Genomic DNA, 15,945 nt, shown 5'->3' with positions numbered 1-15,945 from the left:
AATGAAAATAAATATAAAATCATCCATGCGATTGGCAACTATTGTTTATTTTAAACGCAACTTTGTGTTTATGTTACTCCTAACTTATGGAAAAGTTTAGTTCCCTAAATCGAATTTTAGAATCCCCTTTTCCCAGCTTGCTGACCACTGTAGCAGCCGGTAAGGTTGGTGCGCCTGGTAGAAAAGCACCCTGCGCTCCTGGTACTAGTCGCAACAACAGCAGTTTGGGCACACGTTTGACGCTGTTTACACGAGACGTACAATATTTTCATGCAACATTACCGGATTGTGGGTAAAAAAAACAAGGGGAAGAAGATTAGTTTGAAGAGCTATTAGAACCAGCTTAAGGTTTAAGAGCAATTAAATGTTGCTGCCGATGTACGATTGCACGTGGTCGTGTCGAAATCCTGGAAGCATTGGAAGTACAAGTCTGTAAACTTAAATTACATCTGTACGATCACTTTGTTTTGTAGCGTTGACTTATATTGAAAATCTTTGCAAGAATTTTTCGGATGATTAAAATTCCAAAAAAAGGAAGAAATTATGGCAAATATTCATGAATTTATTACAAAAAAATTATATATAATTTTTGAAAAATAAAAAAATGGGTTTAAAAACGAGAATTTAGACGATGAAGACGTGTAAAATGTTAGCTATCGTTTAAATGGGCAAGGGTCAACTAGAAAGCTATTAAAAAACAAATAAAAATGGCCTGAAAGCCCTTTGCTGCTGTGATGTAAACGATCATGAATGAACCAGATTTCCAAAGATCGTCCGGAAGATCGTTATCTGTTCTGACAGGGGAAGGAACAACAGGAAGATTCCTGTAAATAGATGAGTTGCACAAATTAACGTCTCGCCAGCTCGAAGCTTCCAGACGGCCCCCTATAACTCCGCTGATTGGAACTCGCCATGAACCGAACCCCCGATGAATCTCGCTGTAGTGTGTGTTGAGCCCAATGTTTTCGGACCCAAAGTTAGTGCCCGCACACGCGTACCGATCCACCGAACAATCATCCATAAAAGCAAGCGACAACATGCATGCTGCCGATCACTCGCGACCGTTCGGACCGATCGTGCGGACCGATGTTTGTGTACACGCTTGTTCTGTTCGCGCTAGCGCTCTATCTCGGTCTCCGGTATGTGTACTCGTACTGGGCCCGCCACGGGCTGCCCCATCTGCGTCCCGAAATCCCGTACGGCAATCTGCGTGCACTGGCCGAAAAACGGGAATCGTTCGGTGTGGCCGTAAACGAGCTGTACGAACGCAGCACGTACCGGGTGGTTGGTGTGTATCTGTTCTTCCGGCCGGCCATACTTGTGCGTGATGCTCACCTGGCGAAGCGGATTATGGTGGCCGATTTCCAGCACTTCCATGATCGGGGTGTGTTCTGCGATGAGCATCGGGACCCAATGTCGGCCAATCTGTTCGCACTGCCGGGCGCCCGTTGGAAGCGATTGAGAGCGAAACTGACACCGACCTTCACTTCTGGGCAGCTGCGTCAGATGATGCCCACGTTTCTGGACGTCAGCAAGAAGCTGTTGGAGCAGCTGGAACCGTTGGCGGCGGGTGGGCGTGTGGTGGACATGCGAGACATTGCCTCGCGGTACGTGCTGGACGTGATTGCGTCGGTGTTTTTTGGCTTCGAGGCGAACTGTTTGCGCGATCCGGAGGATCCGTTCATCCGCACGCTCGAGGACATTAACAATCCGAACAGTTTCATGAACAACATCCGTTCGGCGGGTGTGTTCGTGTGTCCGGGACTGTTGAAGATCAGTGGGTTAAGTTCGCTGCCGCCCGGGATGCGCCGGTTTGCGATGGAAGTCGTCACGCGGCAGATCGAACATCGGGAGCGTAATCCACAGGAACGGCGGAAAGATTTTATGCAGCTGCTGATCGATTTGAGACGCGAGGCGGATAAGACGGACGAGTCCGATGATGGGCTGACGATCGCCCAGTGTGCTGCCAATGTGTTTCTGTTCTATGTGGCCGGTGCCGATACGTCGACCGGTGTCATTTCGTTCACGCTGCACGAACTTACCCACAACCGGCAGGCGATGGCCAAGGCACGCCAGGAGATTGACGCAGTGCTCGAGCGGTACGGGGGCACCATTAGCTACGAAAGCCTGCAGGAGCTAACGTACCTGGATCTGTGCGTGAAGGAAACGTTACGAAAGTACCCCGGGTTGCCCATACTGAATCGTATCTGCACCCGCGACTACCCAGTGCCGGACAGTGACATTGTGGTGCGGGAAGGTACCCAGGTCATTATACCTCTGCTCGGTATCAGCCGGGACGAGAAGTATTTCCCCGATGCGGAGGCTTACTTGCCCGAACGGTTCGATGATCAGGCACCGAACTACGATCCGGACGCGTATTACCCGTTCGGAGTTGGGCCTCGCAACTGTATTGGTAGGTAGCAAAAATGGCAGTTGCCCCGTGTTTTTTTTTGCGGGACGTTTATCGTTAAATAATGCTTTCACTTTGCAGGACTTCGCCAAGGAATAATACTGTCGAAAATTGGGCTTGTGCTGATGCTGTCCCGGTTCGAGTTTGAGGCTACCATCCCACAGAAGCTTCGATTTGAGCCGGCTAACGTTACTCTCATGGCGCACGGTGGTCTGCCGATGAAGATTACTTTGCGTGCGGATCGTGCATAGGGGGAGGCTTCAGCGGGCCGTTTATCTCATTTCTTTATCCTAAGAGTAAACAAGTGTATATAAGAGTAGCTCCTAAGAAACGTCAATACATACGATTTCATAGTGTTCTGCTCTATGAGCCACACTATGGGCAGGCCAAACGAATCGCCAGTGTATTCCTTTGCTAGTGTTATTTTCCTTGCAGCGTTCGAATTTTAGGTTATTTCTTGATAAGTTCCGATGTTTTGGGCAACGAATTGAACGTTTTTACACGGGTTCATGAAAGACGATGAATTTAAATCAAGATAACACTGGCTTAAGAGTAGCACATAAGGAAAACGGTGATGGTGATGCTATTTCAATACAAACGATTGCATACTTTTAGGCTCAATCGATGGTGTAGCTCGTAATAAAGGCGCCATCTAGTGGAGAGTAGCTCAAGCAACGCATCATATCTTCACCGTTCGAATCAAACAACATGAACACCGCCGTCTTGTTACATCTGACCATTCTTTATTTGTCCCTTTAAACTCATCGGAAATAAACGGTCAACGGAAAACACACACACACACATTCGACACTATTGTGGCACGAAACGTAACACACGCAACAGTAGCTTTGGAGTGGCCGGTACCGTACCTGTTGGCGGCTTTTCCATCCCGCCGAACTTGAAGTCCTGTATTCGATAACGCATATTCCCAATTTCCCCGGCGTACAATACAATGTTTTGCCCTAATTTATTTTTTTTTGCTATACAAACACACTAAAAATTCAATCCCTATTAGTGACACCCTCCCCACGGTCGCCCTCCGCTCCCACACGCCATTGTTGTAGCTAGGTAATTTTAAATCAAAGTGTAATGTAAATCCACACAGTTACGGTAAAGGTTTTTTGCTTTGTTTTTATTGAACTTTGAATTATCCCATTCCTAATTCCCGGGTTCTCTCTCCCTCCCCCCCTCAGCGTCATGTCGCAATTTTTTTTTGTATTTTTTTTCAGTTTCTTTTTTTAACTCCCCTCCACTTCGTCCTATAATAATTGAACTAATTCCGACCGAACGGTGGATTCGACCGGTAAACGCTCACTCTTCTAAATATATGGTATGTGTGTGTGTGTTTGTGTCTGTATGTCTGTTTGTATGTTTGTGTGCTTCTCCGATGGCAAAAAGGAATATTTAGATTTACCATTTTATCCTTCCTTTTTTTCTTCTACTTTGTTACTTTCTTTTGCTTCTTTTTATCTTTTGTCTTAACCACCTTCTTTAATAAGTTTTCTTTTTTTTCTTGTGTTACCTTTTATTATTTATATTTAACTAGTTTTAAATGTTTGTTGTGTGGTAATGGATGTGTTTTCTTTTTTTTTTATTTGTGTCATTGCGAACTAGCATTCTTCTTCTCGTTTCTTTATATTCTTTTGTCATTCCTTTTCTTTCCTATTGTTTAGAGAGTATAGCGTAAAGAATTGCTGTAAAGTGTTTTGCTAGAACGGTACTGTTTGATCTTTTGCAATGATGTGTGTTTAACATGTGTATGTGTGTGTGTGTGTGTGTGTATTTTAATTTCCCCTTTTTGTTTTCACCATGTAAAAATATGAACTTTGCAATATATTTTGTATTCCTTCTTCTTCTCTACTTGCTCATTCCACTTCCATTATCTTGTCACAGTTAATAGAAAAATGTGTTTGTGTGTGTGTGTTTGTTGGTTTGTTTGTCGGCGTGTGAGTGAGTGGTTTTAATCTCTCCTCTTCTTGTTAATATTTGACGGATTAGGTTTTTGTTTGCTTGCTTCTTTTTTTGCTGTTACATGCTCCTTTATATATATAATATACGAGATATTTTGAACTTTTTGTTTGCTTGAGTTTTACCATTTTTAGTAAACTTTCTCTTACTCGCTTGCATCGACTTTCTGTTTTGCTGATTTGTGTTTTTGTTTTGTTTTCGTGCAGGGGCTTATTGAAATTTCTCCCTCTTCTACTCTCTCTTCCCCCCCCTCACCCGGCAGCTTTTACAAATAATTTGGGGTTGTTTTTGCAGAAATGTAGTACAGAAACATGGCCGCTACCAGCGCTGAACCATACTGTGATCACAATAAATGTGTGATGGTGATGGAAGTGTTTCTGTTCTGCTTCGCTTGCCTGCTTGCCTGCTTGGGAGTCAGAGATCCCGTCAGAAGAAAAGATGTAGGAAATGGAGTCACGCGCGTGTGTGTGTGTTTTTTTTTCTTCTTTTCGCAGGAGTGAAACGAGGTAAAGCTTGTATCCATCTATTCTTCGCCCCCCAAAACACCACGCGTGAGAGTCAACCTTTGCTTGCTTACTGGCTAGGATTAGAAGATGCTCTGGCGCACGATTTTTAACATCAAACGGACGTAAACATTAGTATTTGCTGTTTTGTCCTTGCATTGTTTTCTCGTTTTGTTTTTTTACATGTCCTTTTTCGTTTCTCTTCGCTCTCTATCCTTGTTTGCCAGAATTTGATTTGTTTTGTTTTGTTTTGTTTACTTATTTTTTCACCCTTTCTCTCATATACGTTTTCTTTTATTTTTTGTATCTTTTTTTTTCTTAAGTTTTTTCACTCTATAAACAATTCTCTTGACACTATCTATTCACTTTTAATTTGTTTTTGTCTGTGTGTGTGTGCGTGTGTGTGTGGCTGTTTTTTTCTTCTCTTCCTTTCTAATGTCCTTGTCACCTTTGCTTTTAACACTTTATTGCATCCTATTCTACGGTGTCACATTCGTTTTGTTTTTTTATTTTAACATTTTTTTCTTGCTTTTTTTTCTCTCTCATTAATTTACTGTTTTCCTCACACACTTTCATTACTCCTATATACGCAATAATAACTTGCGGAACAAGTACCCTTGCAGCCCTTGATTCCTTGCGTTCCTTTGAGACCAACGAAACATTCGCACAACACAACAATTCAATTTTTTTTTGTCTTTCTAATTTCCCCCCTATAAGGTAGCCCCAAGAACGGTTTGTAAGATAGGATGGTAAACAAACCTCGAAACAAACACAGCTTGGCTTTTGTTTTGCTAACTTTGTTTTGCATTACTAAGTTACTTCACTACTACTAAACAACGCATCAGAAGAGAACCGTTTGTTTGCTTTTTCTTCTTCTTTCTTTCTTTTGCTATTTCGATAATAGAAGATACGGGTGAAAGATAACTTAAACTACCCGTTGCTCATGTGCATTGGTTTGTTTTGTTCCATTTTGCTTTGCTAGCATTTCACTTAAAGCAGCAGCATGAACAACATGAACTTCAACAGCTGTTTAAAACCATTTTTCCCTAAATGGGCTCGTGTAAAGTTCTGTATGTAGTTTGTGTTTGAGTGTGAGTGTTCTTTTTGTTGGGAAAAAAGTTGAATAAGAGAGAAAGAGAGAGAGTGTGTGTAGAGAAACGTGTGATCGATGCTTAACTGTGCGCCCGTGAGACCGCGTGCCGTGGAGAGTAGTAATAGTAGTGGTATTAAAAAACGGGTTTGCCCCCTTATTTCGATTGGAATGAGGGATTTTCTTAGAACTCTTCTATCTTACAGCAACCTCTTCAGGGAGAGAGTGAGTGAGTGTGCTTTAAAGGGTTGTCGTGGAAAATATTGTCTATCATTCAATAGTGGTGTAGTGTGGGTTTAAATTTTTTTAGCTATTGCAATTGCATCATTCTTATCCTTCAACCCCTGCAGTTTTTTGTATGGATGAACTGGTTTTTGCTATCATATTAGAACAAAGAAAAACGAAAAAATAACGAGTGTTGTTGTTTTTCTTTCTTATTTAGATACATTTCATAAGTTTGCTACACGTTACATACCGTATTAAACGTCTTTCAAACCCAAAACCATACCTAGAAACATGAGCACAATAACGGGGCGGGTGTTGGTTTTGTCACACTTTTGCGAAAAACCCTGGCGCACAGATGTGGGAAAAATGTGGTGTTTGTTTTGTTTCTTTCTCTTGAAGGAGGTATGGCAAAGTTCTTCTTTTAGTAGTTACAGTAGTGGTAGTAGTAGTAGTAATGGTAGTAGTAGTAGTAGAACATGCAGTTGCATTGCATCGATTAGCTATATCGGTGTAACATGGTGGTATGGTGGTGCAGTGTGTGCATCATAATTGGGAAAGCAGGGAGCTCACCTGCCGTGATGAAGCCCTTGCATTTTGACCCATTGCCTCCATTGCCCAAAAACGTTTTACCGTGTGCATCATTAGGAAGAAAATAGTAAGATGGACTTTACAGTGTGGCTGAGGCTACCATGTACAATCGGTTTTTTTTTTTTGGTGTGCAGAAATTGCAGATAACAATTTACAAAAATTAGACTATTTTAACAAAAAACAAACAAGGTTCGTCTTCTACTGCCGCATCGAAGTCACCCAAGCTTCAGACTGAGCTCTGGCGCCCTTTAACAGCGGATTGTTGAGGAAGCTTTCCTTTCTTTGCTGGGAAAAGTATTTACCTAGTCGCCCTTCGCTTACACATAGCTATCGCTCAGTCTAACAGTATCATACTACAAGAAACGTTCGGTCGGGATTCTACTCAAATGTATGTCCTTCCTTTCTCTATCTTTTCATCCGTCTTTAATAGGGGGTTTTCTTTTTATAGTAGAAAGAGAGTATAGTTGAAAGAATGCAATACAAACATCCTTTCCTTCACCTTCGCTTCTATAGAGCTCTCGCGACTAATACACAGTAATAACACACGGGTGGTTTTTTTTTCTTCCTTTGGCGCAACCCCCGCACAGACATACTACTACGCACGCACAGTAACACAACATGCATTACCATGTACCCCTTCCTTTACGTGAGTGTCCCCTTATGTGTGCGTGTGTAACCAATTAATCCTATAGGTGTTATATGTGTTGCTAGTTGTTAGAAAAATATCTTTCTATAAACTTTTTTACTCTACCTTACATTGTCTACGGTGTAACGGACGCGGTATTCGGTTAATGTTTGATGCACTGGGTTTTCTTTGTTTTGTTTTGTTTTAAATAACACTTGCTTAACGAATGTTCATGGTACTGCTTTGTTTTGCATGCATTAATTTGATTTGTATGTTTTGTTTCCACCCTTCCTTTTTCTGTCCCTTTTTCTCTTAGTTTTGTGTGTGTTTTTGAAAGGTTTAATAAATACTTTTCTTTTGTTTGTTTTCACAACGCTGTTCGGAACGACTGTTCGTTTCTTAGCTCGGTCGAGATGTTTCAATTAATATGGAATGTGTTACTGTTTATGTGTGGTAGGAGTGTCTTATGTTGTCTCTATGCAACAGGAGTGAAGGGATCACACAATAAATGTGTGTGTGAGTGTAGGATAAAATTCGTATTTTTTCTAAGCCACGCATCTCACGTTTCCACGACCTTGTGAAAACCGGTTGTGTGCCTGATAAGTTTGCCTGAACAGCTTCCCTTCTTCAGTAAGTACGTACTATGAAGACTGGTTTTAACATTTGCTGGTGATTTTTCCCGGTGACTCGTACAAATTTTATTCCACCGCATGTGGTGGACTGTGGATAGAAAATCTCAAAAGAAAACAAGCCAATATAAGGAGCTAACCAACGTAATTCAATTTTCTAACTCTCGTCAAAATAATATACCTCCAGCACTCTAGTGTGTCTTTGTGTACGTGTCTGTGTGTTGTGTTTAGTTATCCATTCAACAAGTAACAGCAATAGATTTATCTACCATCACAACGTTAGACATACTTGGCTTTCTAAACATTGCTCGTTCTTTACAAACCTTTTCTTTCTTTCTTTCTTTTTTGTTGTTGTTGTTGTAATATTTATCCTTCTGCAGCCATTTGTACAGCCAACAGCAAAACAGGCCTGCCTCACTTCACCTCCTGCGACGCTTGGTTGCCCGGTTTTGTTGTACTATCGATTGCTAAATTAATTCTTCCCTTTTTCCGGCATTGCACGGACACGCAAAACGCAACCACTTTGCCTAAAAATGAAAACATTAAAAATAAAATGTAAATTAAAGAAAAAGTTGAGAAAAAGAGTAAAACAGCTGTACAAACCATAAAAGAAGTGATAAAACGTAGAAAAAAGAGAGAGCGAAAACAAACGGAGAAGAATAAACATGTAAAACGGGAAGTAAAACAAGGAGAAACAAAACGACTATCCATATAAAAAGGAAGAAAAAAAAGGAAAACAAAAAAAAAAACTTACACTCGCGGGACCATTGTCCCTGGTACCGGTGTTCATTTTTGTCTCTTGTAATGTATTTCATGTACTTTTCTCTTACTTTCCTTCTTCAGCTAAACCTTTCCACGCACACTCACACTTTCTTTTCCACAATTCCAGTTCCTCTTGTTTACTTGCCTACGTTTCTTGTGTTGTTGCATTCCGGCCGGCTTTTCCATTAAACCCCCATTTTCTGTTTTTTTTTTAATCGGTAACGTTCGCCTGTGGTAATTCAATTTGTTAATGTTCCTACTACACTTTGCCCCTGGTTTGTTAGCCTTCCCACATTACGTCGATTACTTCAATTTCGCTGCAACCGTCTTCTTTAAACTTCCTATCTTGTTTATTGGTGTGGGCGCATTTTCATTTTCACTATAAATATAGATAAACTTTGAATAAAACATAACACAGTAGATAGTAGTAGTAGTAGTAGATGGTACAAGTGTTGTTGCATGCAATATGTTCTATGGGTTTATGTGTGTATGTGTGATTTTTCTCTGCGTGTGTGTGAGTTATCATTGTGAGGTGCGCTATATGTGGTGTTGTGATGATAAAAGTGGTTTCAACTCGCTCTCTCTCTCTCTCTATACCTTTCTATTTTCTTCTTTGACATCGGTGATGACTGATTGACTACACTTTAGTTTGGAACTAACTTGCGTTATGTGTGATGCGGTGAATCGCTCCACTCTATTTCGCTTCCGATCTCGGATCGGAATTCCCACGTACACACGGCATAAAAGAAACCCGTTCTGCTACAAACGCATTGTACGCATCGCAGCCGAAAGAAATCCTGGCTTTTCCTTCCTTCCATCCATCCTTCACAATCTTCTAACGGGTGACTGCTGGATGGCACCCCGGTTTCGCCGGTGGCCCAACCGTAAGACGGCTTCTTTCTTTATGGTAACTGAATGAAGAGATATTAATATGTTGCACAAATAATTACAATCCTTAGAAACGTGGCCTTGTGTGACGTGTCGTGGGCTAATGCACTAAACTTATTGACTTATAAGCAAACTTTTTTCCACCAATCAACACCACGCACATGTGTGCCGTTCGTCGCTTTTCCCAGTACCCGTTTCCGTTCCGGAACTTTGCCATTATAGCCATTCGCTTACTTTCTTACAATCCGATCCTAAGCGATCTTATTTGTCTAACTCGGGGCGTGCGGGTCTGCGGGTTTGCCTTTGGCAACCCCCAGTATCGAGACCGATGCAGCGTTACAACAGCAGGACTGCAGGAAATTCGGAAGTTTTATTATGCTTGCAAATTTAAATAGTGCAAAACAGAAAGATGACAAGGGGGGACACACACCCACACACACAACGATGCAGCAAAAGGAGCCAAAGGAAGAAAGGCAAAACAAAAAAAAAAGGGAAAAGGAGCAAGGGGAGAAGAAAGGAACCGTGAAGCTCAGCTTCCTGTGGTCGCTCGTCGAGACGGCACTCTCAGTGGAAGGGTGGCCCAAGCACACTTAGCTTCGGTGCGTTGCATGGCCTGGCACATAAAATTCGACGTGTCTTTTGTTTTGCGTGGTTTTGCTCAAGCGTTTGAGCATATTGTCTCTTCTGTATGTTTTCTCTCTCTCTCTCGATCGTCCCTTTCTTGTGGTTTCTTTAGCTTTCTCTCCTTGCTCAAACTCTTTATAATTGTTTCATACAGTTTTTTGGTTGCCTTTCTTCCTTCTCAGGGGTTTTTGCTTTTGCTGCAGCTGTGTGTTGCTGATGCTAAAGGATCTAGCTTTTATCGTTCGAAACAGGATTGAAGCAGATTTTTGCTTCCTTCTCGTCTTTTTGGTTGTGTTTCGCTCTACTTCCTTTTCTATAATTCCCGTTTCTTATCGCCCCCTCCCCATCCGAAAAACCTTTAACTGCTAATTAATTTTAACTAAACTAACTTCTTTTTTCTTTCTTCTTCTAACAGACAGGTTCCAGGGAAGGTGGAACGAACGAGATAAACCATGTGTCCGCAGCACTTGCACGTTGATGCGCGTGATGAAAGGGCGGAAAAAAAGAACAAAACCACAATTATGTTTGTGAGGATAAAAAGTAACAAAGCACATTGGGGAAGTAACGTGTAATGTATAAAACAGATGGTATTCTAAACAATGTGAAATATTGCACACCGCAATTCCACGCGATTGGAAGAACATACACCAGTGATAAGGGTTGGTTTTTTAGTATTAGTCGCCCTCTAAGTGACTAACTGCTGTCTGCGCTTGCAATAAAACTTAAGCAATAAGGTAACATTACGAACGCAAAACGCGAAACGATTAGATATTTGGAAGAAAATGAATTCTTAGGCCTGGCCCCTATAATATAGTAAGCGAAGTATAGAGCTGCGCATCGAATTTGCAACCGTTCGCTCTGAAACGTTCTACTAACAGGGATGTAAAATGTAAAACAGAAAACGAAAATGGATAACACAAAACTATACACGCGTTATATCGCCCCTCTTGCTTACCCTACTACCCTACCGCTATACCCTGGGTCTCGCCGGTTTCCGTTGCGCAGAGATGGTAAAATGAAGAACAAAAAGAAAATGTACAAACTAAACCACTAGAATCCCGACTAAATCCAACTATATGCCCATTCCATTCCGATCGCTCGGATCACCACCTCGTGTTTCGTTTTTCCGTTTCTGTGTTTTTTTTTTTCAAAGCACCGAAACGTTGCCCGCTCCTATAATATTCCACAATTCCCGACGTGTCTCCTTTAGTATTTTTTTTTTGTTGGAGCATTCCACCAGTACAGTACTGTTTGGCGGAACGAAATATGAGAATAAAACTACAATTAAAATGGTTCCGCCGTATGCGGCCGGCGTAGGGTATCGATCGGCTAGAACACACAGGACAGGTAATCGGTTCAGTGTGACTATGGCCCGGGTAAGCTAACCCGTCTTTTAGCAAAATCGAATGTATGCGCTTCGGAAATGGGCTACAATTAAATTAAGAAAACATAAACAAAACAATCTTGCAAATGGATGCGCATGAGGTTAACAGCAGTGGGGCGGAGGCGCATTCTCCGATGATCTCTAGCAGGAACGATGATTCATTTTTGGTATTCATTTACGGCATACGTGCATGCTGTGACTGGCATCGTGAGCAGCAGTTGAGCAGACCATTGGTCCACCTCTATTGTCCTGTCCTTGTGTCGATTGGGGCATTGAATCTGAATCTGAGCAGCACAACATTAAGGTAACATATTTTAACGGCTAATTAAATCGTCTTTTACGCCTATCTCGTCTCGGTTGGTTGGAACATACAATGAAACATTAACCTGGCTAAAACTAGCAAACGAACCTAAATATGCTTTCGCTGAGCATGATGAGTGATGACTTTCCTTTGCTACCATCCTTCGTGCTTTTTTTTGGGTGTGTGATTTTGCCCTTTTAAATGGTGTGATGTTTACGAATTAGTAACGTACCGTTTTTAACTGTGTGATTTTTTTTGTTTTGTGTGGTGACTGCTTCCGTGTTTGATTCATTCGACACTGTTACACTATCGACACTGTTTCATCGCTTCGTTAAAATTGTTCTGTACACGTGAGCCTTCTGCTAGATGTATGTGTGTGATGTGTTTTTGCCTCCCTTTTCGGCGTGTACGATTATCTCCGTCCCTCCTCGCTCGAACGAATCACGGCCCTCAATTTAGCTAGTAAAATAACAATTATTCATTAATTCATCTGACATATTTCCTACTTCTATGTATGTATATAGATGTATCATGTAGTTAGTTTTGTGTACGTGTTAGATGAATGTGTATGTTTGTTTTTGTGTTGTTTTTGTGTACCATCCCACATTGGTTATTACCTAATCCGTCTGCTTCCATCCGTGTTGTGTTCTTTCGCTATCACATTGCGAAATCATGTCTCTGGTTGCATCGAGCTTTGACAATTCTTTAACTTTTCCTCATTTAGTCCTTCCATTATCCCTTATCAGATATATGATAATGTTTTTTTTCTTCCTCTTCTTCTTCGTTCACGTTGCGTTAGCTGCAGACACGTGCTGCTTTTACCGCATCACTCTACCCAGAGAGTAACTGAACGCATCGGCATTAAAATTAACAACAAAGTACGGTTGAAACGACGTGTAACAATAAACAATCCTTTCGTATTTAAAACAGGTTTCTTGGCTATCCCCCCCCTCATAAAACAAACAAAACCTACAAAAACTTCTGGCCGACCGTTTACTGCCTGACGCGAAGAGATAGCTTCGCCTTCGCAGGCTTCACGTGTGAGATGCGACTAATGCGCGATACGAACCGCAACAACAGTAAAGTCCCCTTTTACTCGGTATGTCTTCTCCCGATTTTTCCCTCCCCCCCCCACTTTTGCACTCACTGTCTATCACACACTCGTACTATGCACTATCTAAAAACCCTACTGCCGCGGCAACGGCTTGCGCACGCCGCATTGGGGTTTTGGCGACTGCTCCGTCCTCCGTTTGCACTCAGATCGAAGGATGCGCTACGTACAGATGAATGTTCGCCTTAAACTCGTCGATCGCGGACTGGAGGCGGCTCTTGGGCGGACTGGCGAACGCGGCTAGGCTGGTGGCGGCGACGGCTGCTGCTCCCGTTGCCGTCCGGCACCCCTATTGCGTCACCGTCGCCACGGACGCGGCGGATGTTTTGTTGGTGGCCGCGGCGTTGGCCGCCGTCTGGCACGCGCGCTTCGTTTCCTCCTGGCTGATGCGGTCCTCTATTAGAAACTGGGCCACGTTGATCGCGTTCGGCTGGCCGGTGATGGTAACGATCCGGTTCCGTGTGCCCGGCGCAAAGATGCCCTTCTTCGAGATCTGTATGTTGGCGCCGGATATGTGCTGGATTTCGACCAAACTGCGCCCGGCCGGTCCTGAGAGTGCGGGAGGAAATTGTAGCAAAATTAGTATGTTTCGTTACAGCAGCGGGAGTGGCGAGAAGTTGGTTCTTGTTTCCCTTTCTGCCACGTGACATTGTTCCATGCGCATTCGGCAGCCACAAGACAGTCTTCTGCATGCGCATTTGGCATGCGCTGGAAAAGTGTCACGTGCGCAATGTGTGAGGGTAAAGAGAGAGTTTCGCGTAAAGCTTGGTTTAGTATATTTATTGTCCCCAAACACCACAGTTAGTAAGCGTTCGCTGTACAGTGTTAATGGCTGGGGGGATAGAGTGAAGTGAAGTTTCGGCGAGGAGAATAGTGCTACGGCACGGCGAATTCAATCAACTGGTAAAAGGTTCATTTCCGGTAGACAAAATATTTCTCTTGATATGTTTTCTATGAGAGAAGAGGGTCTTCAAATATAAGAATTGATTGAGCCTTAGAAAACTCAACGGGTAATGAACATTTAAACGATAGAATCGTGCATACATAGGGACCTAATGCTTAATCTCCTTTTCTATGACAATCGATGACGTTCTCACAATGCCTGCCCAATGGAAAGACTGATGGATGTTTTAGAGTCCAACAACCGCAGGACTAACTTTACTCCAAAAACAAAGATCACATAATGAGATGACTGCTACAAGAAACCCTTTAACTGATGCACCCCATGTACAGATGAGAGAAGCCTTTCCAAAACTCGGATACACATACTGTATGAAGTTCGTGCAGATTAGTTGGCAATGATGATGGTTGAACTGTCCTTTGCTACCGGATCAAATTTAGTTTTCCACTAGTTTCTTAATCTTTCGTTGAATTTGATCTTGATCACACAAAAGGATCGATTCGTACAGACAGCACATACTTCGAACGTGTGTTTTCCCGCCCCATTTTCTTATGCAACCAACTGTTAGTAGATGAGTGGTGTGAAGTGAAGAATGATGAAGCGAAAACAAACAAAGTCAAACATACACATAACCCGAAAAACAAGGCAGAAGCAGCAGGGAAGATGGCGGTTGAACAGAAAAGGATAATAAAACAGTAGTGATTATTAATAAAAGTGTGTATATACTTGGGCATGGGGAACGCAAAAAAGCGGCCAGATTCGGTCCCGATCGATCGTCGCACAACTTTTTCTGTCACCCGTGTCTCGCACGCTCTTGCACTCCGCCTGACTGGCGCGGGTTTAACGCACGCACACTACCGCAACAGTGCCCGGTGGCCGGCAAATGGTGTAGCGGCACCGATGGCGGAACAGTAGGTCAAAACACGGCTCGATGCATCACAGAGTACTTGTATGTCCTGTCTGTCTGTGTTTGTGTGGGTGTCGTGTGAAGATAAGGATATCTGTTTGGGTCCTAGCTATCGTTTTGTACTACGTGGCAACGTTAGGCGTTACTAGGCGTTACCCTGATGGGTGCTATTCTTTCTTCATTTCTATCAAGCCATCGCACTGGCTCCTGTATCGAAAGGCACATATGAATTGTAAAATGGAATTATGGATAGCGAGCAAGGATATGACACTAAATCACTACAAAACTAGCCTCTTAACGTACTAACACACGCACTGCGCGCGCGAACCAGTGGAGTAAAACCGCACTCAAATGGGAAGAATATGGCAAATTGGTGAGAAAACTACATCCTACCCTTGTACACTAACTAACTTTCAGTGGACACCGTTGGTCTTATCACATGCACTCCTACGGAACGTACAGTTTAGTGGAATTCTTTGCGATAGTTTACAGTGGCATCGCGAGACTCCTTTCTCGAGAGCTCGCATTAAAAAACCCTCTACAGCTGCCTCTCCTCTGACAATCTACTCTAGGCTAGGTAAGCAACATCGTTCTTATGTGTGTTGGTGTATGTCCTTGCTGAGAATCGTCCTAATAGTGATGATCGATCACGTTTTCGACCGAGCTCATGGGATATGCACATTGCAGAAATGGCGTGTATGTCGATTGCAGGTAGGGATTACCTGGAAGAGTAAACGTTTTATTTGGTCAAATTGGTGGCGTTTCTATTGGAAGGGGGATGGCGCGTATGGCGAGCAGGCGTGCCCGGTAGGTTGCTTTTGTACTTGTACTGGTTAACAACTGGTCATTTGTTTAATATTCTGTGGTGGTATTTGGTTTGAGCGGATGGTTTGAAGATATTGTTATCTGCTTGGTTTTTAGCAAATGATACGATAAATGATCACGGAAAGTTAACGTAGTTTGCTGTACTGCTTTACTTTTTGATTTTTCATCGCAAGGTTCGAAATGCTGGGCGATCGTTTGCTGCTC

General features: G+C 42.7%; 2 protein-coding genes across 32 annotated transcripts in view; one reads left to right on the top strand and one right to left on the bottom strand.

Annotated features, from left to right (window-relative positions):
- The first annotated feature begins 957 nt into the window (after window positions 1-957).
- Window positions 958-3,081, top strand: LOC118507692 (cytochrome P450 6d3-like). The gene is made up of 2 exons (XM_036046525.1): window positions 958-2,413; window positions 2,492-3,081. Exons 1-2 carry the CDS (start codon window positions 1,042-1,044, stop codon window positions 2,659-2,661), a joined length of 1,542 nt encoding a protein of 513 aa, XP_035902418.1. The 5' UTR covers window positions 958-1,041; the 3' UTR covers window positions 2,662-3,081.
- Window positions 3,082-5,765: 2,684 nt separating this feature from the next.
- Window positions 5,766-15,945, bottom strand: part of LOC118507691 (RNA-binding protein Nova-1) — a 73,822-nt gene continuing 63,642 nt past the window's right edge. For 29 of the 31 annotated variants that reach the window (XM_036046502.1, XM_036046515.1, XM_036046517.1 and 26 more), the window contains one exon: window positions 5,766-13,657. In XM_036046502.1, the coding sequence (XP_035902395.1) occupies window positions 13,398-13,657 (260 nt within the window). In that variant the 3' untranslated portion in view covers window positions 5,766-13,397. Of the gene's footprint in view, window positions 13,658-14,735; window positions 15,639-15,945 lie in introns of all 31 variants that reach the window. The other 2 variants (XR_004905685.1, XR_004905684.1) reach the window with 2 other exon arrangements.

Source organism: Anopheles stephensi, chromosome 2 (genome assembly GCF_013141755.1).
Source record: "Anopheles stephensi strain Indian chromosome 2, UCI_ANSTEP_V1.0, whole genome shotgun sequence".
NCBI lineage: Eukaryota > Metazoa > Arthropoda > Insecta > Diptera > Culicidae > Anopheles > Anopheles stephensi.
The sequence above is the reverse complement of the archived record's forward strand: the minus strand, read 5'-3'. Positions and strand labels throughout refer to the sequence as shown.